Genomic DNA, 26,907 nt, shown 5'->3' with positions numbered 1-26,907 from the left:
TGTTCTTTGGGTACAATTACATCACACTTCTCACTAAACATAACCATAGAGTGACATGAAATGCGATCGCGTGCCCTTTTCACAAATGGACTGGCATTATTTTGTCTTTGCAAGCATTACCACACTCGACGAGACTGTCTCGTCTATTGCAGACACGATAAATTAGTCTCGCGGTAATCTTCGCGAAACTGGCAAGATGTTCGTCTATGGACCGCAAGGGCACTACTCAGAATCAGAATCCGAATCTGATACAGAGGGTGATCCCGAAGTTATGCTCATGGTACGATCCTGGACGCCAGAATTTTTTTGCAAACACTGCCGAGGACATTTGGTAATTGTGTTTGTTGCAGCGTCGGAGGGAAGAATGTGAGCGGAAGGCCCGAAGGGGCGAGATGGACCCCCGTCTGGAGTTCGCCTTCCAACTCCTAATAGACGCCACCGGACTGTCCAGACACGAGATCATGGACCACGTCTTCGAAGGCGACATGGTAACTCCCCCTAAACCACAAAATGGAAGAATTGTCAAGGAATTTGTAGCTCGACGAGATCAACCAGTTGTTCTTGCCCCACATGAAGAGCAAGTTGATGTGGTTTTACCAAGACATGGAGGAAACGGAAGTGGCACCGGTGGTAGATCAGTGTAAACCTAGCACAAGCCGGCAGGTGCAACCCAGTACGAGTCGACAAGCTCTTCTGCAGCAGATTGTGCCCACCTACAAGAAGAAATTGTTTTTGACAGATGGGTGGGACGTGCCTTTGACCGGAATTTGTATGTACATCTTCAGGACTAGTACCACCAAGCAACTCCCCGAAGAAGGTTTCCAAAAGGTAGTGTCATACCGGTAGTAGCTTCCAAACTAGTACGGTTTTGTAGGACTTGTTCTTTGGCATAATAGATGCGCAAAGAATTGGTTTGATCACCACCGTAGAGCGAATCATCGAACACGTCTTCATGGAGGCTCTGGCTCACCCAAGTCTTGACTGCGAAGACGACGCCGCCAACTGTCCCATGGTAAAAAACCAACTCCTCCCAGGTTTGCGTTCGTTTTGCAGCGCCTTGAAAGGTAAACTGTGCCGTCGTATGACCAAGAGATTTATTTTTTCTTTGAATTAGTGTGCGAAGAAGTGTGCAATGAAGGTAATCTCTTTGACGACGGCGGCTCCACGATGAAGATTTTAGACACCGAAGAAATAAAAGAGCTGTCGAAACACCCAGAAAAAGTTGTGCCTCTGGAACACAGAGTGAAGTTGTGGTCCAAACGCCTCACCGAGATCCTCAAAGAAAGCGAACAAGTCAGGAGGGAAAACGATTCTTCGGGGCCTCAAGACGAGTTAGAGTATTGGAAGAAGCGAGGTGCTCAGTTTTCGCAAATTTCCAACCAAGTCAATTCGAGCGAAGTGCAAATGACCGTTTTGTGCCTGCGCTTGGCACACTCGAAGGTCCTGAAAGAGTGGACCGAAACCGACAAGAAGATCACGTTTTGCTACAACGAAGCCAAAGACAACGCCAAGTTTATTCAAGCTTTGGAAAAAAATTGCCACTCGTTGTATCTGGATGATCCGGTGAAAATGAGGGATTCTATTCTTGGTCTGTTGCAAACGGTGCGCTTGATCCACAGCATTTCACAGTTTTACAACACCTCTGAAAGGACTTCAGCACTGATGGTCAAGGTGAGTCTAGCGTCGTCCAGTGATCTTCGATGGCAACTTCTTGTTTAAGATCACGAACCAGATGATTGAAACTTGCAAGGAATACGTGACCTGTCGCGGCCAAGAAACCATTTGGTCGCAGGACCGAGCCGTGGTCAAAGACAAGCTGACTCAGTGCATCGTCCTCAACAAGGTCTACAGAAAGACCTACACTCTGGTAAAAAACCAACCCTTCCTTCCGGGTCAGCAGTCTTTCAACTTCTCCGAAAACTACGTCTTCGGAAAATTCGACGCGTTCTGCAAACGCCTCAGCAAAATCATATCGATGTTCGATTTGATCGACGACTACAACAGCTTGTTCCAGAGACGGATGGAAGGACTTCTTTTGGGCGACGGTACAAACTAGCCTGTCTTGTGCACAAATAATTTTTTTCTTGCAGCCCTTGAAGAAGCCATGCAAAACTTCAACGACACCAAATCGATAGTGATGAATAAAACATACGACTATCTCGATCAAAGAAACGCAGAGTTCAATGCCGATTTCAAATCGTTTTTGACGCACACTGACGAACTGAAGGAAAATATTGGCAACATGATCGAGAAGAATTTTGACAGCGTCTGGGAGACTCCGCAAGGGATCAGGTTCTTGACTCGTTTCGAAAAAGTAAGTCTTCTTCCAGTTTGGAACTAGTTTAAAATCGATTGTAGGTCAGCGAAAAAATTCCTCTCACGCGAATGGACGACAAGTACGATCGTATCTTGAAGTACTGCGAAAAAGAAGTGGACCGGATCATCAAAATGTACAAGAAGCAGAAAGACGATCCTCCCGTTCCCATCATGTTTCCACCTATAGCAGGTACTAGTACGTTATAACTGAAATGAATTTGTTGATGGTGGAGTTGCAGGACGCATAAAGTGGGCAAGATCTTTGTTGTGCCATTTAGACGAACTATTGTCTTCCGTGACAACTCACCATGTCCTAAAGAACCTACCAGCTACAGCGGAACTATCCAGAAGACATAAAGCTGCAGAAACAACTCTGAAATCGTACGAAACAGACATGGTTGCCATTTGGATGAATCAACATGTAACGAAATGTTATCAACTAATAAAAACTTCTTCATAAAAATAAACTTCTTAGATTTGCGACGTCGACAACTGCCTAAAACGCAACCTCTTGTCGGTGTGTCCCGAGCAACAACGCATCAAAGTAAATCTTCACAACACCATTCCTCTCCTGATTCGAGAGGCCGATCTCATGATCAAAATGGACCTTCCGATTCCCATGGTCGCCTTGACTCTCTACTCCAAACAAGAACACTTCGGACTAATAAAAGACTATCTACAAGTACAGTAAGACCACGTTCCGGAACAATTTTGACAATCTCTTTGTAGTTCCTGATCGAAGATCTGCTAACTGTCGTGCGAGCAGTCAAACTCGAAGTGAGACCTCTCTTTTTGCCCCATCTCGTTAAACTCACCGACATCATCGCCGATGGGCTCCACAAACTGACATGGGTGTCAGCAGATTGGAAGAATTTCGTCGACAGAGCAAACGACGCCATTAAGAGATTCAAAGTTTTGGTAAAGTTCTGCGTTTGGAAGGAACAAAAGTGAAAGCTTGATTTTAGACTGATCGGGTCCACGACGTGTACACTAATAGAGTGTTGGAAGTGTTGTCGACGATGCAGTCAGTCCAGATGCACGCGTTGCCAGAAATCGACGAAGACCCGTGGACTGTCGACGACTTCTGCAACAAGATGGACGAAATCTGTAGATCAGCAGCGACTGAACTGCACAGGAAGAGCTTGATGGTAGAAGAGGCCGTAGAAGAAATCTTGACGCTAGTTCGGAAGGCGCGCATTGACTGTCCGTCCCAAACCGACGACGATTTCTTTTCTGAAGACGACACCGACAAGCAGACCGAAGCTGAGAGTTCTTCTACTCAGCAACAATCCGACTGGAGTTTGGTTTGGGAGTGTTTCGAAAAGCCTCACATTCTGCTGAGTGGAGGATTGTCCAAAGCTATGGAAGACATGGTGCGAGGAGCGGTCACGGAGATGAGACGGTACTACAGCAGAAAGGTTGTCGATGTGCTTGTGCGAGTTACTAGACAATCTTTGGAAGCTTTGAGACGACGGTTTTCCGTAGAATGTGCGACGACTCTTTGGTGGTGATTTGCAATGATCGAGTTTTTTCCAGACCAATCGGATCGTTCCCCCGTCTTCGTTTTAAATTCTGTCTTGATGATTCCTAAGGTGGCGGTGCAACCCAACTTGGAGGAAGTGCAAGATGTTTTGAACTTGGCAGGGAAAAATATCACTTCGGTGTCGAAGGGGGTGGGGCAGTGGACAGGAGGACGTCCACAGGTGAGTCTTCCGGGTCGTGTCAAATCGATGGTTCAATTTCTCTTTCTCTGTTGCTTTCTGCAATGTAAATATTTGCACTTGGTGTTTACTATGCAGAAAAGATACAAATCGTAATCAGATTGTCAAACCATGTGTTTTAACTGTTTCGACACATCCACATCTATTGCGAGGTGATTTCGAAATAGAAAGTGTCGTGTCGAGCCTCATCTCTTGGTGTAAGTAATGCATGAGAGGAGGCATTGTCATTCGCATTGTTGGTCATCTGCTACTTGATATCTGTCCAGTGAATGATTAATTTTTATCGTAAAGCCACCAGGAGACAGTTGTACAAGTTTTAAGAAGCAAGTAAGTAGCAGTGAGTGGTGCGGCGGCTAGCGTAGTGGCATGAAAACTTATACAACTGTTGAATGCATCAGACGAACAATGAATTAATCGAGGTTTGTTTTCCTCTTCCAAAAACATCACTCACTCCACCCCATCACACTCGACTGTGAACACTCTTACAACACACACCCGATTCACTGTATATATCATTGTTTGCCAAATATGTACACGCCAATCACTGTGGACACTGCATCGAAAAATATTCCACACGACAATTGACACTTCCTGGCATGCGGCTTTGTAAATTATGGCCCGCAAGACTCCAGTCCCAAAAAAGTCCGTATGGAAAAAATTAGCTGGTCCCACATCCAATTTAATGGATATTGTAACCCGTTCACGAATGAGCCAGAAACCGGTCAAAGGAGGACACCCTAAAACGAAAGAGGAAGACTTCAGGGCGAGGAGGAGGAAGCTCTACCGGCTGGCGACGGAAGAGAAGCCGATGTTTCCTTTTCAGCAGAAAAATTTTCACAGTTTTGTCATGGAGAACAAGGAAGTGGTCAAGACTTTGTCGCTCCTCTCGGCGTGCACGCAAGACATGAAACAGGTAACCGCCAAGACACTGTCCAAAATTCTTGCGCAACCTTGCCCCACAGGAAATGACACAATTCATCTCTCGATGGAGGCCGTACAATATACTGTGGAGGAACGAGAAGACGCAACGGGAACTCCTCACTGCTTGTCTGAACGAGTTTGAAACTTCACTCAGAAAGCACGAAGAGCTCAACGAGAGGCTCACCACAGAACCGGACGTTTTCGTCATCAGCAACTGTTTGGCCATATCTACGGAGAAGCTGAAGTATGGACTGGTTACAGAGATCAGATCTTGCACTCACAGGTATTGACAATGGTGCAACAAGACCTTTGTAATGTTTTGTCCACGCAGAATTGGACAAGCAATGAAGAAGAAGTACAGAAGGGAGATGGACTACGTGTATGCGGTGATTAGCGAAATGGAAAGGAAACTGGAACGGACGATTCGAGATCTGGACGATGTTCGTCTGATAATGGACACTCTGAAGAAGATTCGAGAGCAGGAGGTGGACATGGAGCTAAGAATCGATCCCATAGAGGTAGGTAGAGGTTTTGGTACGAGTGTATTTGGGACTTGACCACTGTCTTGCAGGAAGCCTTCAATGTGCTGAATCGTCATGACGTGATGATCGAGCGGGAGATCACTGAACAAGTTGACAATTTGAGATACACTTGGAGTAGACTTTTGGGAACTGCTCTAAAAGTCCACGTCAACCTGTTGGAAATGCAACCACAGTTTCAGCAGGACCTGCGCACCAATTTGGAGAAGTTCCGTCAGGACAAAATGGATTACTGCAACGAATACAGGACGGCAGGACCTATGCAGCCTGGACTCACTCCTCGCGAGGCCTCAGACAGACTCATTCTTTTCCAAGTAATTCAAAACTTGTCTAGTTTGTCAGACTCTTTCGTCAATACTTGTAGAATCGGTTTGATGGTATGTGGCGTAAACTTCAAACTTACCAAAGCGGCGAAGAATTGTTTGGGCTTCCAACGACCGACTATCCGGATTTGGCTCAGATCAGAAAAGAACTGAATCTTCTTCAGAAGTTGTATAAACTGTACAACGACGTAATCGACAGGGTTACGAGTTACTATGACATTCCTTGGGGGGAGGTCAATATTGAAGAAATCAACAACGAGCTTATGGAGTTCCAGAACAGGTGCAGAAAGCTTCCCAAGGGGTTGAAAGAGTGGCCGGCGTTTTTCGCCTTGAAGAAAACCATCGATGACTTCAACGACATGTGTCCTCTTCTGGAGCTGATGGCGAACAAAGCAATGAAACCAAGACATTGGCAAAGGATCATGGATTCTTTGAATCACATTTTCGAGTTTGAGAGTGAAGGTTTCTGCCTCAAAAATATCCTGGAAGCGCCGTTACTCCAACACAAGGAAGATATAGAAGTGCGGTTTCGAATTTGAGTATTTGGGACGAATTTGCAAGGTTTTCTTCTAGGACATTTGTATTTCGGCGATGAAAGAAAAAGACATCGAAGCTAAGTTGCGTCAAGTTACAAACGAGTGGTCGGTTCACGAGCTGACCTTCATGACCTTCAACAACCGAGGGGAGTTGCTGTTGAGAGGTGACACCACTGCGGAGACAATTGGTCAGTTGGAGGACAGTCTGATGGTGTTGGGATCGCTCTTGTCCAACAGGTGCAACACGGGTACACTTGGTCAACTGTTACGATGCCATTTTTAGATACAACGCTCCTTTCCGCAAACAAATCCAGCAATGGGTTCACGACTTGTCCAACACCAACGAGATTCTGGAACGGTGGTTGTTGGTGCAAAACATGTGGGTCTACTTGGAAGCGGTTTTTGTGGGCGGCGACATCGCCAAACAACTCCCAAAAGAGGCAAAGCGCTTCTCGAAAATCGACAAATCGTGGCAAAAAATCATGCAAAGAGCTCACGAAACTCCGGGAGTTGTCGCTTGTTGCGTCGGCGACGATTTGCTCAAACAGCTTTTGCCGCACTTGCAAGAGCAACTCGAGTTGTGTCAAAAGTCTTTGAGCGGTTATCTGGAGCGAAAGAGAATGATGTTTCCGCGATTTTTCTTCGTTTCAGATCCTGCGCTTTTGGAGGTCTTGGGGCAAGCGTCTGATTCGCACACCATTCAGAACCACTTGCTGTCGATTTTTGACAACACAAGATGGGTGAAGTTTCACGATATTGAGTATAATAAGATTACTGCGATCATATCGTCAGAAGGAGAGATGATCCCGTTGGAAAAAGCTGTCAGAGCTGAGGGTAGTGTTGAGACTTGGCTGACCCAGCTCTTGGTCACATCTCAGGCTTCGCTGCACTCTATCATTCGACAAGCTTACATCATGCTCAACGACCCGAATTTCCAGTTGTTGCTCTTCTTGGAGAAGATGCCAGCACAAGTAAGTTATACCACCCAGAGGTGTCAAAATGTCTTAATTTTCATTCTTGAAGATCGGTCTTCTTGGGTTGCAAATGATCTGGACCAGAGACGCTGAACTTGCTCTGATGCAAGCTCGTCACGACAAGAAAGTGATGTCAGACACAAACAACAAATTTTTAGAGTTACTCAACACTTTGATTGACCAAACCACCAGAGACCTCACCAAAATAGAACGCACAAAATTTGAAACCCTGATCACGATTCACGTCCATCAGAGAGACATTTTTGACATCTTGGTAAGAAAGATCCCAACATTTGAAGACTTCAACTGACTGTTTCTTCCAGTGTCGCTTAAACGTGAGACACGTCAATGACTTTGAATGGTTGAAGCAGTGTCGCTTCTACTTCAAAGAAGAAACCGACAAGACTCTTATCATCATCACTGATGTCACGTTTACCTATCAGAACGAGTACTTGGGATGCACTGATCGTCTTGTTATCACACCACTCACTGACAGGTGTTACATAACACTAGCCCAAGCTTTGGCCATGAGCATGGGTGGAGCACCCTGTGGACCTGCGGGGACAGGAAAAACCGAAACCGTCAAAGATATGGGCAAAACCTTGGCCAAATACGTCGTGGTGTTCAACTGCTCCGACCAAATGGACTACAGAGGTCTTGGTCGCATTTACAAAGGACTGGCACAGTCTGGATCTTGGGGCTGCTTCGACGAGTTCAACAGAATCGAACTTCCAGTCCTTTCGGTAGCAGCCCAGCAAGTGGCAGTTGTTTTGGCCAGCAAGAAAGAGAAACGCAAAAATTTCCAATTTACTGATGGAGATATTGTGGAAATGTGTCCAGAATTTGGAATTTTTATCACCATGGTGAGTATAATACAGATTGATTTACAGATGTGTCATCTCCCAAAAGAATCCAGGTTATGCCGGTCGGAAAGAGCTTCCAGAAAATCTAAAAATCCAGTTTAGAACGGTAGCAATGATGGTTCCTGACCGTCAGATTATTATTCGCGTCAAGCTGGCCAGTTGTGGTTTTCTGGAAAATATCACTTTGGCCAGAAAATTCTACACTTTGTATAAACTGTGCGAGGAGCAGCTGACCAAACAGGTTTTCTCAATAAGACATTTGCGTACGTGGTAACAACAAAAACCCTTCCAGGTTCATTACGATTTTGGACTTAGGAATATACTGTCAGTTCTTCGGAGTTTGGGTGCTGCCAAAAGAGTCAATAACAAAGACACTGAAAGCACAATCGTCATGAGAGTGTTACGCGACATGAATCTCTCCAAACTGATCGATGAAGATGAACCACTCTTCATTTCTTTGGTAGCTGATCTTTTCCCGAACCAAGCACTAGAAAAAACTGCTTATCCAGAACTGGAAGACGCAATTAACAACCAAGTGGAGGAAGCGGGACTCATTAACCATCCTCCGTGGGGTCTGAAGCTCATCCAGGTCAGTACCGACAGTTTCTCTTCTTCCCAAAACATCTGTCTCTTCAGTTGTACGAAACTCAACGCGTACGTCACGGAATAATGACTCTTGGTCCAACTGGAGCGGGAAAAACTACTTGCATCCAGGTCCTGATGAAGTCTTTGACACAAATGGGTGATTTTCACAGGTAGATCACATTTTCTTGAAGACCTCTGACTAAACTGACTGTTTCTGAAGGGAAATGAGAATGAATCCGAAAGCTATCACAGCTGCTCAGATGTTTGGTCGACTGGATGTCGCCACCAACGACTGGACCGATGGAATATTTTCAGCTCTGTGGCGAAAAACTTTGAAACTCAAACAAGGTAACTGTTGTAACATCTCTTCCAGAAAATGTCTAATTTGATTTTAGGCGAGCACGTCTGGTTGGTACTAGACGGTCCAGTGGACAGCATCTGGATCGAGAATCTCAACTCTGTGCTCGACGACAACAAAACCTTGACACTTGCAAACGGAGACCGTTTATCCATGGCTCCCACTTGCAAGATTATTTTCGAACCCCACAACATCGACAACGCTTCGCCAGCCACTGTTTCGAGGAACGGAATGGTCTACATGAGCTCCTCTGGCTTGACCTGGAAACCAGTTGTCACAGCTTGGCTCAAAGGGCGGAGTCAAAGGGAGCAAGAACTGTTCCAAAGACTCTTCGACGAGTCTTACGGAGAGCTTTACAGCTGGGGCACCCAGAATTTGACTCTGGTTATAGATGTGCTCGAGTGCAACGTGACCCTTCAAATGTTACAGCTGTTGGAAGGGCTGGTTCCAGCTCAGGTGGAAGCTGTAGAAGATAGTTCGGCTTCTAAATCAGACCAAGGCGACATAGATGACGATTTGCTTCAGGAAGAGGCAGAAAAAGTCGAAGAGAATAAACCTTTCACGAGTGAGCATCTGGCAAAACTGTACGTTTTTGCACTGGTTTGGGGCATGGGAGCGTTCCTCGAAATGGAGGACAGAAATAAATATGATATTTTCTTGAAAGAAAACCTGGCAGAGTTGGACTTGCCCAAAAATGATCGGAAAAGTCAAGGCGCTACTGTCTTCGACTATGTGGTCAATTCTGAAGGCGAATGGGTCTTGTGGAGTACCATGGTGACAAATTACGTGTACCCGGAGCTCGCCACTCCGGAATATTCCACGATCTTGATCCCTATTCCTGACAATGTACGAATAAACTATCTAATCAATACAATAGCAAAGCAAGAAAAGGCTGTCTTGGTGGTTGGGGAACAAGGAACCGCCAAGACAGTTATGATGAAGTCGTACATAAAGAATGCCAATCCAGAGGTTTATCTCAACCGTTCGTTCAATTTCTCGAGTGCTACTTCGCCGTACCAGTTCCAGAAAACTATAGAAAGTTACGTGGACAAGAGAATGGGAAACACATTTGGTGCTCCGAATGGCAAAAAGATGATCATCTTCATAGACGACATCAACCTACCCGAAATAAACTGTTGGGGTGATCAGGTGAGTGTTTTCGTGGCCCTTCAAAATGGTATTTCATCTGGTCATAGATCACCAATGAAATTGTCCGACAAACCATGGACATGGGTGGTTTCTACAGTTTGGAAAAACCTGGAGAATTTACGACTATAGTCGACGTACAATTTGTGGCAGCAATGGGACAACCTGGAGGTGGCAGAAATGACATACCATCAAGATTTAAGCGTCAGTTTTGCACGTTCAACTGTCCTTTGCCCATGGATGCGTCTATTGACAAGATATTTGGGGTCATCGCGCAAGGGCACTACAACGTCAAAAGAGGGTTCACGTTGGAAGTCAGGAACTTGGTCAAAAAACTAATCCCGCTGACTAGGATCTTGTGGAAGAATACAAGAGCCACACTACTCCCAACACCTGCAAAATTCCATTACGTCTTTTCTTTAAGAGATCTGTCGAGAATCTGGCAAGGAATGGTAGATGGACTCGAGAATTGTCCGTCTAGATGTTGTGTCTGTGTTTTTAGATTGGGACATTGTCGACTGTCATCGAGTCAGAAGGCTGCATGATGGTGCTTTGGAAACACGAATGCACAAGAGTCTTTTCAGACCGCTTTACCATAGAAGAAGACAAAACTTGGTTCGACGGGGAGCTACTAAGTCTAGTGGAGCAACAACTAGGGCCCGAATTTCGAAAGAAAACAGAACCCAATCCAGTTTTTGTCGACTTCATGAGGTTCCAAAACTAGCACTGCCAAAACCGTTTCTCTTACATCTCTTTGCAGAGACGCCCCTGAACCTACTGGCGAAGAAGGAGAAGATGCGGACATGGAACTCCCAAAAGTGTACGAGCCAGTTACCGCGGAGAACGAGCTAAGAGAGCGACTGGACATGTTTTTGGCGCAATTTAACGAAATGGTTCGAGGCTCTGGCATGGACTTGGTGTTCTTCCCAGATGCTATGCTTCACTTGGTCAAGATTTCCAGAGTGATACGACACCCCAGAGGGAATGTAATGCTAGTTGGTACTTCCGCCAAAAACATCCAAGACGGTGTTGGGTCAAAATGTCATTGCAGGGGTTGGTGGTAGCGGAAAACAATCTTTAACAAAGTTGTCTTCGTTCATAGCGGGTTACAAAACTTTCCAAATCACTTTAACCAGGTCATACAATATTGCAAACTTCTTGGAAGATCTTAAAGTGCTCTATCGGTCTTGTGGTTGTCAAGGAAAGGGCACCACTTTCATTTTTACAGATCTGGACATAAAAGAAGAAGGGTTTTTGGAGTATTTGAACAATATTTTGTCTTCTGGTGTGATCTCCAATCTATTTACCAAAGACGAACAAGCTGAAATCATTCAAGAAGTAACACCTGTTATGAGGCGAGAAAATCCTAAAAGAACAATAAATCCGGAAAGTGTGATGGAATATTTTATGAACAGGACTTGTCAAAATTTGCACGTTGTTTTCTGTTTTTCTCCTGTACGATATAAACTCTTGTTTGTTGTCTTTGAGTAAAAAAACAATGACTTGTAGGTCGGAGAAAAATTCCGCAACAGGGCCCTCCGATTTCCTGCACTAATATCTGGATGCACCATCGACTGGTTCCAGCCTTGGCCTAAAGACGCTCTAGTTTCAGTAGCTCGCCACTTTCTAACAGAATTCAAAATAGCTTGTACAGAAGAAGTCAAAGAAGAACTGGTAATTGCTTTGGGATCGATTCAAGACATCGTTTCAGCAACTTCGTTAGAATATTTCCAAAGGTTCATTTGAGGAATAATTCCAACTAATTTTGATTAAACTGTCTTGTCTAGATTCCGAAGAGCTACACATGTGACGCCAAAATCATATTTAAACTTCATAGCCGGATACAAGAGTATTTACAAAAACAAGAAAAAAGAATTGAGCGACGGTGCCCTAAGAATGGACACGGGCTTAGAGAAACTAGCAGAAGCGTCTCAATCGGTGTTGGTATTGAAGAAGGAACTGGCCTCTATGGAGAAAGAATTGGCTGATGCGTCAAAACGCGCGGAAAAAGTGTTAACAGAGGTGACAGAAAGGGCGATGCAAGCAGAAATTGTAAAGAATCAAGTGCAAAAAGTGAAGGAAAAAGCCGAGATTCTAGTTTCGTCGATAGCCGTAGAAAAAGCTTTGGCCGAAGAAAAGCTTGAAGCTGCCAAGCCCGCTCTGGAGGAAGCTGAGGCTGCTTTGAACACGATCAAGCCTGCTCACATCGGTAAAAAAATGTTTGGGTGAGGCAACAAACAATTTGAGTGTTTTCAGCCACCGTAAGAAAATTGGGACGTCCCCCGCACTTAATCATGAGGATAATGGACTGCGTGTTGATCCTGTTCCAAAGAAAACTTCATCCCGTGATTGCTGATGTGGCAGCGTCGTGTCCCAAGCCCTCGTGGCCGGAGTCCCTCAAGGCAAGTAAAAATCGTTAGCCTCATCTAAAATGTATTGCACCAAAACATACAAAATGATTACAACAAGATGTAACACAAAGACCAACAGTTTTTCCGAAGATGTGTCTGATCTTGGCCACTCGCAACTTCTTTCTAAACGCAATAGAAGAAGTTGCAGATGTCGATACACTTTATGCCGTCTATGTTTTCGTCTAAGAAGGTGACGCTCTCGGTAGACATCCAGTTGACGCTATAATTTTGAAAAGCCACCAGCATTGACACCAAGTTGTCACACTTCCACTTGTTGCCGTTGATTCCTATGAAGTCGAGTTTTCTCAAAGACTTGATCAAATTCAAATAATCCATCTGGATCAAATGATTTTCAGTCAAGTCCAAGTTGCGCAAATTACTCAAAGACATGATGTCGTGGATTTCTAATTTCGTAATGTTGTTGTATGAGAAATCTAGCGCGATTAAAGATTTCAAATTCGAGAAAGTCCCGGTGAGTAGTTTGTTGATGTTGTTTTTGGACAAATTCATGATCTGTAGTTGCGGAAAGTTCTGAAAAGTGCCCAGGACAAGTTTTGTCAAATTGTTGTCCTTCAGTGACAGTTCCAACAAACTGGTCAAGCCTAAGAAAGCATCTGCTTCTAAAGTGGAAATTTGGTTGGTCGAAAGGTCCAGAGTTTTCAGAGAGTGTAGGCCCTTGAAAGTGTTGTTTACTATTTTTTTGATTTTGTTGTCACTCAACAACAGTTTGTCCAAGTTCTTGAGTCCAATGAAAGAACCGGATCCCACTGAAGAAATCTCCAATCTTGACAAATCCAAAGCGTGGAGTTTTGACAAACCCATGAAGATACCAAGCTTTAGCGTTTTCAGTTTTTTGAAAAGAGGGTGAGGATCCACGCTTTCTAAGCTTTCTAGCCCGTTGAAAGCTCCAGGTGTTATCTTTGATATGGTGACATTCTGCAAGTTGAGATTGTCTAAATATATAAGACCTCGGAAACAGTTTTCCTGCAATGTCGTCAAATTCGAATTGGAAACGTTCAAAACCTTCAAATAGTTCAAGCTCACAAAAGTGTCGCTGGTCAAGTCGGTGCTGCTAAAAGTGAGTCCCAGCTTGTTCAGCTGATTCCCAAAAGCAAAAGCCTCTCCCGAGAAGGACACCATCTTGTTACCGGTCAAATCCAGTTGCAACAGTTTCTTCAAAGGCACGAACGTCCCAGCCAAAATGTTCTCGATGAAATTATGACTCAAGTTCAAAATTTCCAGATTGACCAAGCCCTGAAAGGCGTTGGTCTCGATGCTGTTGATGCTCGACCGCGACGAATCTATTTCCTTCACGTAGCTCTTCAAGATCGCGGAGTTGTTCAGCAAACTCCCGATTCTGTTGCCGGTCAGCAAGAGAGTTCGCGCCGACAAACTGTAAAAAAACGAAAACTCCAAATCCGAGATCGCGTTGTTTTGCAGATTGACAACTCCCAGCAAGTTGACACTTTGAAAGTCGATTCTGTTGAGGAAATTGTTTTGGAGGTAGAGTTCTGACAAACTGTTCGTTCCTGCGAACGTCCTGCTCCGGATCACTTCGATTTTCGAACTGGACAAATCTAGGAACCTTAGACCGGCGCAGTTCACGAACAAATTGTTGTCAAGCTTCTTCAAAATGTTGAACGACAAATCTATGATTTCCACTTCGGTCAAATTTCGAAAAACATTTTTATTTATGTAGGTTATGTTGTTGTTACTCAAGTTTAAAGTGTTTGTGACAATCAAACCTGAGAAAGCATTGTCTTGGATTTTTTGTATCGAACATCTAGAAAGGTCCACCATTCTGATTTTGCAATAGTTGAAAGTGTAATTTCTTAATTCTGTAATCGGGTTCGCGCTGATGTTCAAAATGTGGAAAGTGCCACTTTCGAGCATTCCAAAGTTGTTGAAAGCATTCTCGTGTACGATGCTTATGGAAGCATTGGACATGATCAAACTGTCAAACTCAATTTTGTTGCCAAACATGGCGGGTCTCACTCGTTTTAAGTTGTTGTTACTTAAGTCAAGAATCCCTTTGGTGAGTCTCAAGATTTCAAAATTAAAATTCATGTCGATGTGAGAATTTGCAAGATTGAGATTCCACACCGTGAACGTGTTCAAATTACTTAAGTACGTCGCGTTACTTAAGTCGTTAAAAGACAAGTCGATGAAATTTGTCACTTCCCTGGTGTAATAGCCGCACCCTTGGCACCTAGTGCCCACCACGCTCTCGATCTTATTGTAACTCGCGTTCAAACCCCGAAAATACACTTCTCTGTCGTTGCAATTTATGTACTTGATGTTATTGAAGCTTAAGTCTAATTGGAGTCTTAAGCCGTCTCTGAACAAGACATCGAACGAGGTGATTTGGTTGTTGCTGACGTTGATCGAGATGTAGTTGTAGAATCCGGAAAAACTGTTGGGGTCTATGTTGCTAATCCTACAGCTACTTAAGTCTAGATAAGTCAGTTCGGTCAAGTGACTGAACACGTTAGTGACAACTTTGAACTCGTTCCGGTCCAGATACAATTTTTGCAACTTCGTCGGCAAACTCTCCACGAACGAGATGTCACTCAGTTTGTTGTTGCTCAAGACTAAGACCGAGGTAAAAATGAAATTCTCGAACGCACCGTTTTCGATAAATTCGACCAGAGAGTCCGTCAGGGCGAATTTCTTTAGGGTGAAGTTCGCCGGGAGCGGAGCCAGGAATGAGTGAATGTGGACGAAATGCGAATTTGTTATTTCTAGGTTGTAGTGACGGAAGAATTCGTCCACGCTGCTTCTGATCCGGAGAAAGTCGTATAAAAAAGTTTCCGGAGATGTGTTCGTGCAGCAAATCGTGGGTTGTCTCACTGTACATTCTTGGTTTGAAATGGTCACGATCGTGGTTAGGACCCACAAAAAAGTAAACATCGTAAATACCTGGAAAAACCAAATTTGAAATCTGACAATTGTGGTGGGAAAGTCGGGCGAAATGATAAAGTGTTGACTGAAATTAATTATTTTTTACTAGAATTTAGTGTTGAGTGGTGAATCTATGGCTATCAAAAAATAATTACGGAAAGAAATAAAAATAAATACAAATGAGAATGAGGTCAATTGATTTTTAATATATGGGTTATCTACTTAAAATATTTTGTAAAATGTTTATATAGATACCTTGTTAAATTGTCGGATTTTCGTTATGATTGGTCGATGTTAAAAGTAATAAAGTCACATCCAATAACTGATAGGGATTTTCAATTAACTTCGGAGAACGCTGGAATTAAAACTATTGATCAACACTACTGACGCCCTAAGCAAAAAGCGCGGATCTAATTTTATACAGGGTGGGGCAATTAAAGGATTACGACTAAATCTTATGACATAAACTATGACAACACTGATTGGGTTGTTGAACGGTGGGAAAATAATATTGTTTTCATTTATATTCATCTGAAAGAAATATTTTGAAACATAATTTTTCAACAACAAATTATAAGAATGAATTACTTAAAAAAATAAGCTTCTTAAAGACTTACCATGTAAATGTGTCGGTGGACGAAAGATTGATTTATTCATGCAAGATTCAAATTTGTTCTGAATTTATTTACACATAATTGAATTAATACGAAAGATAAAATGCTTCTGACAAAGTTAAGGTTAGTTACAAAATGTTTACTAAATGATTTTCTTTCATCACAAAATTTTCAATTCAGTAAATTTACATAATGTCAAGGTGAATAATTGTAAGTAAAAAATAATGGTAAGCATAAGACCTTTATTTGTAAAGTCATGTTCGAACTGTTGATTTTAAAGAAGGTGGTCGTTGACGCTTAAAAAAAATTGTAAACAAAATTGATGTCTGCGTGATTTGCTCAAATCAAATTTTTCTACTGAACACTTCCTGTTCTTGATACATTTTGTAATTTAAACTGACATCCATGACAAGATAATTCCGCATTAAGCTTTGTCAACTTAAACATTTTCATAAAATGGCTATAATTACATCGCGTTCCTTAATATGCCTATTAGAGAATCAAAATGGAGGCAAATTACGAAATTAGTTATTTGTCAACTCTCTACCTTCAAAATGACATTTCGAGTGAGCGAAATCGATGTTCGCGCACTACTATGCGGGCGCGGGACATTTTGAAGCACTAGTGCGCGAAATCGACCTTCGCGCAGTAGTGCGAATGCTTTTTGGATGATTTTGATGCACTAGTGCGCGGACGTCAATTTCGAGCACTAGTGCTTCAAAATCATCCAAAAAAAGCATTCGCCTTTTTGAGCATTCTGAAAATAATTTGACTTGATAATAATAAACTCTGGTTTACAAAACACCATTTCTTCAATTTGGATGATGAAAATTTCGAAGGAGTGAAAATAAATCGATTGACACTTTGGCAAGCACATGGACAAGCGCCATCCTATTCACAAAGGGTATACGACAAATCAGACATACAGTGGCGGCCAAAATAAAGTAGGACAATGTTTTTTCGCTAATGTAAATTTGCTTGCCCTTTCTATGGTTACTATGAAAATATTTATTTATTTATTATAGTAACCCCGGTTTACTCAACTCAATTTTGGCTAAATTTCTTAATAAGACTTGTCCTACTTTATTTTGGCCGCCACTGTATCTAATGTTCGTTTCGAAAAATATTGTACGAACTTCGATGCGAGAAGACGTATTCGGCACATTCGCGCAAATGAAGCACTCGCTTCCTCGTCGCTCGTGCCTCAAATGCCTACCTAATGCGCTCATGCCCCAAAAATGTTTTCTCACACTCATTTCCTAAATAACTACATAATTCTAGGTTAACAACAGTTGTTGTTGCTTCTTTGACATGTTCGCAAAAAGTGTGCTTACCAGTGGTGTCGCGTTTGGGAATAAAGCTGGTAAATCATCCATTCTTACGTCTAAAATTCATGAAGTATGATTCATTACAAAGCAGCCTTTATTCAATTTCATTTTAATATTTGTAAACTGTGTTCTGTAATAATTAATCTATGACAAATAAACGTTCATTAAATTAGACAAAATATTTGCAAGTTGAATTGTTCTTTTGTCTAACAAAAAATATTTAAGAAAAATTGCTATTTGTAGTTCTTACAAAAGTCAAATCACAATCAGAAATATTCCCTTCCTAACAAACTGTGAAACTGAAACTGTTGAAAATGGATCCGTTAGTTTTTGAGTTAACTGGAAACAAACAGATAGACAGACAGACAAAAATTCTAAAAACTGCTGAAATGTCTTCTATGTCGTGCAGCTAACCCAACCATTTCGAAAATTTGTTTAAACGTCGAAATAATAGACGCTGACAAATACCTACTCTTATTTTATTTATACGTAAGTAGAAGCTCGATTATCCGGAACCCGGTACTTACTCCGGAACTTCATATTATCCGTAACAAAAGGGTTTTTCGATTTCACCGTTTTATCCGGAGCTGTTGGCTCTTGGCCTCCGTTTTATTCGGAAAGTTCTAATAAGACAGAAATCTGATTCTCTGAAACAATAAAATAATTGTTTCGTCTGAAAATCTGATTTGGATTGTCTGGAATTGACACTTTATTCTGGCAATCAGTTTACGTTTTTGTGTTGTATGATCTACACTACATCGAGGTGTACATTCTGACTTCAGAATGGAAAAATTGAAAGATTCAAAAAAACGCAAAAAAGTAGTAATCCCTTTAGAGAAAAAATTAAAAGCTAGAAAACGATTATTATAGGAAAAGTTATCGAAGGTTGCTGTGGACTATGGAGTTGGTGACTGGAAGAAAAATAGAGAGCAATTGAAAAGTGGTGCAGCGTGTTGACATCACCTGCGCCTCAGCGAAAAACCACGAAAAAAGCAGAGCACCAAAAAATCGATAATGCCCTTTATTTATGGTTTACTCAACAAGAAGCAAAGGGGTAGTCCTGTCAGGGCCAATTCTACAACAAAAAGCTATAAATATAAGCCAAGAGCTTCCACTAACTGAGACACCTGACACCTTTACTGCTGGCGAAGGTAGGTTAGCAAAATAAAAAAAAAAGACATGGCATCCGCCAACTGAAAAGCTGTGGCGAGAAACTGTCTGCAGAAAAATTTTGGAAAAATCATGGATCAAGAAAATTACACCCCCGATCAAATATACAGGGTGCCTCAGCTAAGATTTTCGAGCCTAATATCTCGGTTATTTGCCAACGGATTTTTATGAAATTTAAAATGCAGATATTTTAGACCGTGAAGGTTCAATTAGTAATAATAAAATTACCTCAAGTTAAAAAATGTAATTTTAACACACATGTTTCCTTTATCGAAAATTATGCGCGATTATTATTAGATTGTTAAATATTAAAAAATAGGGGTCTACACAAATAATTAAGTAAATCACTTGTCTGATTCAACGAAAAGATTAGATTTTGTCGTTAAAAATTTAATGTAAAATTTTAAGGTATTTGAGCAGTTACCCATCAGTTACCTTTGAGCGCGCTTTATTAGAAACGTCAAATTGTGAAAATTTTTTGAAAATACTCTAAAAATAGACTACAGCGGCAGAAATTTCAATATTGTTGAAAAAGGAAAAAAAATTGCCTATGGAGAGTGTCGTAAGAACTTCAATGACACGGTTCGTTTTCTCGTGGAACACCATCCAAATGTAGGTTTTACAAAATGTAAGGTTAAGAGAGTCGTCAATTTATTTGAAAACACAGGAAGCGTTACGTGAACTAAATTACCTTGCTAAAATATCCCGATCGTGTTTTAGTCCTTTATGGAAGAATTAAAGTATCCAGTATAATAAATTACGTCCAAATGTTGTCTTTAACTTTGTAAGTGTTTGTAAGGTTAGAGGTATTTTCATATTTGGTGGCGGAAACAAAAGACTGAGAAATGTCACAAAAATGTATTGTCAGTGTCAAATTTCTCATAAACGCCGTAAAAAGGAATGTCTAGGTAAATTTAAATTTTCGCTAAATTGATTGAAAAAATTAATTCTAAGGAAACCAATTTTTGTCAGTGGTTCAAAAGGAAAAGTTATTCTTATACAGGGTTATTCTAAATGATTGTAGTCGAAGTAGGCGTGAAAACTGAATGTAAAATTTATGGTTGCCGCTCCACATAAAAAAAAAACATCAAAATAATGTGAATAGTGAGTACACACCGTTCACACACGGGAGTCAAATTGGGTGCAAAACAACTCAATATATCTGGATTCAATCCTAATTTAACAAAAATAAATAAAAATCTCCTCACTGCACTTTTCACCTTAAAAATGACAGTGACAGCGACAAAACTGACAGTTCACATGAAAGCGGCAAAAATGTAATAACATGGGCATGGCCTACTTCGACTACAATCATTTAGAATAACCCTGTATAATCAAACGTATATGCCATTCACGATGTTTTGGCATAAGGGGAGGCTATGGAAAAAGTGCATTTAAGTTGGCAGTAAAGCTGTCTGTTGAATTAGGTTATTTTTTTCTAAGTTTGAGGTTATAAACTGCGTCATTGTCTAGTGCATTGTTGTCAGTTTTACTAGTTTGCAATATAAAATACTCACACATTTTTAATCCAATTTAACAAAACAGGAAACTGACTTGAACAGACTACAGAATAGTAGGGACCGGGACCGAAAGATGAAGTGGCTCCTGTTAATTTATGCACCACTTAGATAACCCACCTATACAGTGTCTTAACCAACCAGTTAGTAACTTCTCAATGAATTTTTCATTTTAACCAAAACATTCCTAGAACTATATAGATTGTATAAAATCTTGTACCTACTTATTAAGCCTTACTTTATTCCAATCTTTCTGCAAAATATTTACACACCGATCGTCTATGACAAAAAAGAACAAAACTATTCAACTTCCATAATTTCATTAGAAAATTCTGAATCATCATTACCTGCATCAAAATCCCAATCAAATTCCGAGTCAGATTCTCCTAATGAAATTATTAAAGGAAGAACGTTTTCAAATGAAAGATTTCACATTAATTTTGCCCAATCTTCCGAAATAAGTTCTTTACAATATCTACAAAAATGTTGGCAAATTTCAGGAGTACATATCAAAATAGACTCAAGCCATAAATTCATAACTCTATCGCGAAGTTGTAATAGGTCTTACAAAACCCCTGTGCCATTTCAATTGGGTCGTTGTTTCTTCCTTCACTATCCGTGCTACATATTTATCTTGTACTCACCTACGGTTTAATTTATACACAAAAAAAAACTTGACTTCATTGTACTCGTACTCGTAACTTACTGAAAATATGTTCTGCAGTCTAATACAAACACCATCAATACGTTTTAAAGTCGCTTAATTATTATTACGGTAAATGCGGCAACATGTTACTTTCATTTTCATAGGTCCGCATGTCAGGCACTTTAGTGACAGTAGAGATGACAGAAATCAAACATGTATCCAACGTTAAAAAATGAAATCATAGCCTCCCCTTATGCCAAAACATCGTGAATGGTATATATTACAAATTTTGTCTCTAGTTCGACGATGAATAACTTTCTTATTGCCAATTTGCTGCATTTCTGTCGAAATCACGAACGTCTTTGAGAAATTTGACACTGACAATACAAATTTGTGACATTTCTCAGTCTTTTGTTTCCGCCATCAAATATGAAAATATCTCTAGCAAGATAAACGTCAAATACATATGTCACCTGCGCTTCTGCAAAAAGGGATGACCAAAATTGCGCGTTTGTTTCATACGCGTCTACGTTTTTGCATTTGCAGCCACGTTTAACACAGTTTTTTGCTTTTTTCTTGCAAACCAGACGTCTTTCAAGGACAGCATTTTTTATTGACGATAAATTTTTTATGTAAATCTTAATTGTTTCAACATTTTAAAAAGGCATGTAAAAATTACGTTTTTAAGACTTGGGTGATTGCATTAATGGGATTTTATTCTTCACCGTCTAAGATATCTGCATTTTAAATTTCACAAAAATCCGCTGGAAAATAACTGAGTTATTAGGCTCGAAAGTCTTAGCTGAGACGTCCTGCATAATGGTGATGAAACTGGGTTAAATTACAAAATGTTGTCAACAAAGACATTAGCTTCGAAAAAAGAATATGGCGTACCAGGACATAAACGGAGTAAGGAACGCATAACAATTCTTGCATGCCGTAATTATTCAGGAAGACACAAACTAAAACTACCCTTAATGAGTATTAGTAAATCAGCTACGAGCGATCAAATCCACACCTTCTAATATCTTGCCAGTTTATAATAAACATTAAAGGAGTGCGTAGATGGATACCAATTTATTCAAATAATTTTTTTCTTGTGAAAATGTGGACTGCCACGAAAAGCGCTTTTGTTAATTGATTTTCATTCGAACGAAAATGAAGTAGACATAAAATTTATGTTTCTTCTTCCTGATGCTACAGCGTTGCTCCAACCAATGGACCAAGGCGTTTGGAAAATTGGAAGAGAAATTATTGTCGTTTTTTATTGGAGCGAATTTTGGAAAAAATGGAATAAGAACAGTGTAGCTTGATAGATTCGATGAAAAAGATCAATATCAAGGACGTGCTTTATTGGATAGCTGATTCCTGGAATGTCAGAGTCCACGTTCCAAAAATCTTGGGCAAAAATTATTATAGATCCTGATGTATTAGTCGAAGAAGATGTCTCTGGTGATGAAACTAAAGAAAAGATCTTTATAACCTCATCACAAATATAAACTAGTATACAGATATCGATGAGGAAAACTTTACACTTTACTTTCAGATGATGGCTTCAACAACATTTCTCCTGCAACTACAAAACTATCCCAAAGACATCATAAACAACGAAATGGTCGAATTCTTGCATCCTTATTTCGAGATGGAAGACTACAACATGGACACCGCAAAGCGCGTCTGCGGAGACGTTGCTGGTTTACTCTCCTGGACAAAAGCAATGGCGTTCTTTCACAGCGTCAACAGAGAAGTACTTCCCTTGAAAGCCAATCTCACTCTACAAGAAGCAAGACTGAAGGTCGGTGATCTCTGAAATAACGAACACGCCTTCCATTTTATATTCACAGGTTGCCATGGAGGATCTGGCTGCTGTTGAACAACAACTAGAAGAACGCGAACAATCGCTGCGGGAGGTGAAAGAGCAATACGACAAAGCGGTTTTGGAGAAACAGAGACTAACAGATGCTGCGAATTCGTGTCTGCGAAAAATGAATACCGCGACGACTCTTATTAACGGACTTGGGGGAGAAAAAGTCAGGTGGACTCAGCAAAGTAAAGAGTTTAAGCAACAGTTGGGTCGTTTGGTCGGTGATGTTCTGCTAGCAACTGGATTTTTGTCGTATTGTGGTCCTTACAATCAAGAATTTAGAGCCAGTCTGGTTAGCACTTGGATGGAGATACTCCAGGCTAAGAGTATTCCGTTTACGACCAATCTAAACATCACTAACATGTTGGTCGAGAGTGCCACTCTCTCCGAATGGACTTTACAAGGTTTGCCCAATGACGAACTTTCGGTACAGAACGCTCTCATTGTCACCAAATCCAGATCTTATCCTCTTCTGATCGATCCACAGACTCAAGGGAAAATGTGGATCAAAAACAAAGAAACAAAGAACAACCTCCAGATCACTTCTTTGAACCACAAGTACTTCAGAACGCATCTAGAAGACTGTTTGTCTCTAGGTAAACCACTTTTGATTGAAGACATCGACGTAGAACTAGATCCTGTCCTTGATAACGTCCTCGAGAAAAACTTTATCAAATCTGGATCGATCGAGAAAGTGATCGTGGGTGATAAAGAATGCGACGTGATGACAGGATTTATGCTTTACATAACCACAAAACTACCAAATCCACCGTACTCTCCCGAAATTAGCGCGAAAACTTCCATCATCGACTTCACCGTGACGATGCTAGGTCTGGAAGATCAGCTGCTAGGAAGGGTAATTCTCATGGAAAAGTCTGATTTGGAAGCCGAGCGTGTCGCTTTGTTCGAATCCGTGATGCAGAACCAGAGACGAATGAAAGAGTTGGAAACGAATCTTCTGAGTAGACTTAACTCGTCGGAGTGCTCTTTGGTGGAGGATGAGGAACTGATCAACGTATTGCAAGTTACCAAATCAACAGCGGAAGAAGTCACTCAGAAGCTGTCGGTGTCAGCTCACACAGAAAAGAAGATTAACGTGGCCAGAGAAGAGTTCAGAGCTGTGGCTGCTAGAGGCTCTATATTGTACTTTCTGATCGTGGAAATGAGTAACGTGAATGTGATGTACCAAAACTCGCTGAAGCAGTTCTTGATCATTTTCGACAGCTCGATAACCAAGTCGGAAAAAAACCCAGAGACTATGGAGCGAATCAGGATCATTTTACAATATCTAACGAAAGAAGTAGTTCTGTTTTAAAGCATTTGGTTGATTGATTCAAGTGGCTTGTTTAAGGTTTGGGCATTTACCCAAAGGAGTTTATACGAGAGACACAAATCTCTTTTTACTCTCATGATGGCGATGAAGATAGACCTCCAAAACGCTCTGATCACTCACGAAGAGTTTATGGCGTTCATCAAAGGAGGAGCTTCGCTTGACCTGAATGCTGTCGCCCCAAAACCCTTCCGATGGATCCTGGACATCACGTGGTTAAATTTGGTCGAGATTAACAAACTAAAAATTTTTTCGGACATACTGATCAGGGTAGTTTTACTTAAAATGTGATAAAAAAATCAATTTCATTTTTTCTTAGATCGAAAACAACGAAAAAGAGTGGAAGTTGTGGTACGAAAAAGAGAAACCTGAAGAAGAAGAAATACCTTGCGGTTACCACAAGAGCTTGGACGTGTTTAGAAAGTTGCTCTTGATCAGGTCTTGGAGTCCTGACAGGACGTTGTCTCAAGCGCGCAAATACATAATGGGTGAGGACCATCAAAAATGTTTCCCACCACGATTAAAACTTTGTCGTAGACTCGTTGGGAAGCGAATATGGAGAACCTTGCATTTTGGATCTGGAAGCAACGTGGGGCGAGTCTGAAGCCAGGACACCACTAATCTGCATCCTGTCCATAGGTTCCGACCCTTCACCACAGATCTCGGCTCTTGCAAAAGCCAAAGACATGAGTGGAGTCATCAGTTTTTAATTCTGATTTTTCTCTAAACGCGACCGTTTTAGCTTTGAAAGCGGTGTCCATGGGACAAGGCCAGGAAGTGGTGGCTCGAGATATGATCGAATGGTCGATGCAGAATGGAGGTTGGGTCTTGTTGCAAAACATCCACCTGTCCCTACCATTCGCAACCGAAGCCATGACGATGATAGTGGACGCGGAGGCTGTCCATGAGAGCTTCCGGATTTGGCTCACCACCGAAGTCCACGAACAATTTCCGATTGGGCTGCTGCAAATGGCGATCAAGTTCACGAACGAGCCTCCTCAGGGCATCCGGGCCAGCATGAAGAGGACCTATCAGAACATCACCCAAGACTATTTGGACTACTCTGCGCAATCCCAGTGGCCACCTCTACTCTACGCGGTCGCGTTTCTCCACACTGTGGTCCAAGAAAGGAGAAAATTTGGGCCTTTGGGGTGGAACGTGCCTTACGAGTTCAACCAAGCAGATTTTGCGGCGTGTGTTCAATTCATTCAGAACCATCTGGACGACATGGACCCCAAGAAAGGAGTTTCGTGGCCGACTGTTTGCTACATGTTAGGAGAGGTGCAATATGGCGGTCGAGTGACGGACGATTTTGACAAAAGACTACTAATAACCTTCACCCAGGTAACACCAATACCAATTAGCATGTAAATATTTTTTGCACAGTCTCGTGCAATTATTAGCCTCGCTGCGCGGACAATAATTACACTCGGGATGAAAAGATGTACTTCACTCCCTCGTTAGTTAGATTGTTAATTCTTGCAGGTATGGTTTTGTGATGTGCTTTTACGGCCAGGATTCGAGTTTTACAGAGGGTACAAAGTACCCCAAACCCGCAACCTGCAAGGGTACATCGACTACATTTCAAGCCTTCCCGCTACTGACACCCCTGAAGTGTTTGGTCTGCACGGAAATGCAGACATTACATATCAAATCAACACCATCAAAGGTATTTTGGACACCATTTTGAGCGTCCAGCCGAAAGAAGGCGGAAGCCAAGGAGGTGAGACCCGCGAAAGTATAGTCTACAGTCTCGCCGAAGACATGCTGGACAAGCTTCCTCCACAGTACAACAGTTTTGAAGTGAAAGAGGCGCTGCAGAGGATGGGGCCGCTCCTCCCTATGAATATTTTCCTGCGTCAGGAGATCGACAGAATCCAAAAAGTTCTAAACGAGGTGAGTGTACTTGATCCGAAATTTTTGTTTTTATTTGTTTCCGCCAGGTCAAAGTAACGCTGAGCGATCTTAAACTGGCAATTGACGGTACCATTGTGATGAGTCAAGGTTTGCGATGTTCTTTGGATGCTATGTATGACGCAAGAATTCCAGACAAGTGGCAAAAGGTACTGCAAAATATTTTCAAATCGATTGTTTGCTAATCTGTTTGATTTGAAGATTTCTTGGGAATCTGCAACTTTGGGTTTTTGGTATACAGAGCTTCTGGAAAGGGATGCCCAGTTCCGAAACTGGTGCAACAACGGAAAGCCCAATGTCTTCTGGATGACTGGATTCTTCAACCCTCAAGGATTTCTTACGGCAATGCGTCAAGTAACTAGTCCCGCTGGACAAGTCGCGAGTTACTCTTCATTTTTGGTTTTAGGATGTAACAAGGGCTCACAAAGGCTGGGCTCTGGATTCTGTTGTTTTGCAAAATCTCATCACCAGGTATAATAAAGAAGATTTGAAAGAAGGACCGGCGGAAGGAGTTTACATTCACGGATTGTTCCTAGAAGGTGCAGGTCTTGACAGAAGGACCGGCAAGCTCATAGAGAGCAAACCGAAAGTGCTTTACGAGCAAATGCCTGTCATATACATTTACGCTATCAACACCACGGCCGGGAAGGATCCGAAATTGTACGAATGTCCGATTTATAGGAAACCGCAGAGGACCGATCAAAAATACGTTGGATCGATTGATTTCGAAACTGATCACAATCCGAGACATTGGACGTTGCGAGGAGTGGCGCTGTTATGTGATATTAAATAAAAAGTGTTTCACGAAATGAGCTGTATCAAACATTAAATTGATGACAATAGTCTTAGAATTGAATCAACTGTTTTTTTTATGCTTCATAAAAACCGCCCACGCGTAATGTTGAACGTGGTTCACGCAAAAAGTGTATT

At 41.6% G+C, this 26,907-nt stretch overlaps 2 protein-coding genes and 1 long non-coding RNA gene across 4 annotated transcripts; 1 reads left to right on the top strand and 2 right to left on the bottom strand.

Annotated features, from left to right (window-relative positions):
* Positions 1-152: 152 nt before the first annotated feature.
* On the top strand, positions 153-26,905 carry Dhc1 (Dynein heavy chain 1). The gene is made up of 44 exons (XM_069044698.1): positions 153-280; positions 351-488; positions 538-828; positions 875-1,064; positions 1,115-1,671; positions 1,721-2,045; positions 2,091-2,314; positions 2,359-2,506; positions 2,556-2,737; positions 2,792-2,998; positions 3,046-3,234; positions 3,282-3,804; positions 3,853-4,019; positions 4,663-4,950; positions 5,000-5,241; positions 5,290-5,476; positions 5,530-5,811; positions 5,862-6,341; positions 6,394-6,593; positions 6,640-7,327; positions 7,380-7,604; positions 7,654-8,193; positions 8,240-8,434; positions 8,486-8,782; positions 8,830-8,948; positions 8,999-9,126; positions 9,174-10,285; positions 10,333-10,734; positions 10,785-10,993; positions 11,043-11,281; positions 11,334-11,737; positions 11,792-12,018; positions 12,070-12,491; positions 12,539-12,684; positions 22,416-22,664; positions 22,714-24,033; positions 24,085-24,333; positions 24,383-24,551; positions 24,601-24,753; positions 24,806-25,407; positions 25,549-25,959; positions 26,007-26,126; positions 26,179-26,331; positions 26,384-26,905. Exons 1-44 carry the CDS (start codon positions 197-199, stop codon positions 26,768-26,770), a joined length of 14,070 nt encoding a protein of 4,689 aa, XP_068900799.1. The 5' UTR covers positions 153-196; the 3' UTR covers positions 26,771-26,905.
* LOC138128167 (chaoptin-like) lies at positions 12,703-16,896 on the bottom strand. 2 transcript variants are annotated; one of them, XM_069044358.1, is made up of 3 exons: positions 16,212-16,896; positions 15,850-15,961; positions 12,703-15,612 (listed from the first exon to the last, which is right to left on the bottom strand). In XM_069044358.1, exon 3 carries the CDS (start codon positions 15,601-15,603, stop codon positions 12,817-12,819), a length of 2,787 nt encoding a protein of 928 aa, XP_068900459.1. In that variant the 5' UTR covers positions 15,604-15,612; positions 15,850-15,961; positions 16,212-16,896; the 3' UTR covers positions 12,703-12,816. The 2 variants fall into 2 exon arrangements, with proteins under 2 accessions (XP_068900459.1, XP_068900453.1); XM_069044352.1 differs by having other exon boundaries at positions 15,850-15,949.
* On the bottom strand, positions 20,050-21,837 carry LOC138128503 (uncharacterized). Its single transcript, XR_011158725.1, has 3 exons — positions 20,930-21,837; positions 20,462-20,867; positions 20,050-20,410 (listed from the first exon to the last, which is right to left on the bottom strand). It is a non-coding gene; the product is annotated as an uncharacterized lncRNA (long non-coding RNA).
* Positions 26,906-26,907: the final 2 nt, after the last annotated feature.

This window comes from Tenebrio molitor, chromosome 1 (assembly GCF_963966145.1).
Source record: "Tenebrio molitor chromosome 1, icTenMoli1.1, whole genome shotgun sequence".
Classification (NCBI taxonomy): domain Eukaryota; kingdom Metazoa; phylum Arthropoda; class Insecta; order Coleoptera; family Tenebrionidae; genus Tenebrio; species Tenebrio molitor.
This window is presented reverse-complemented; position numbering and strand designations above follow the sequence as displayed.

Bases quoted from the DNA above. Each gene is read 5' to 3' on its own strand.
- LOC138128167 (XM_069044358.1), bottom strand. From the start codon at position 15,603: ATGTTTACTTTTTTGTGGGTCCTAACCACGATCGTGACCATTTCAAAC.
- Dhc1 (XM_069044698.1), top strand. From the start codon at position 197: ATGTTCGTCTATGGACCGCAAGGGCACTACTCAGAATCAGAATCCGAA. The intron at 22,665-22,713 runs GTCGGTGATCTC...TTATATTCACAG, and splicing joins TACAAGAAGCAAGACTGAAG to GTTGCCATGGAGGATCTGGC. The intron at 25,408-25,548 runs GTAACACCAATA...TAATTCTTGCAG, and splicing joins TACTAATAACCTTCACCCAG to GTATGGTTTTGTGATGTGCT.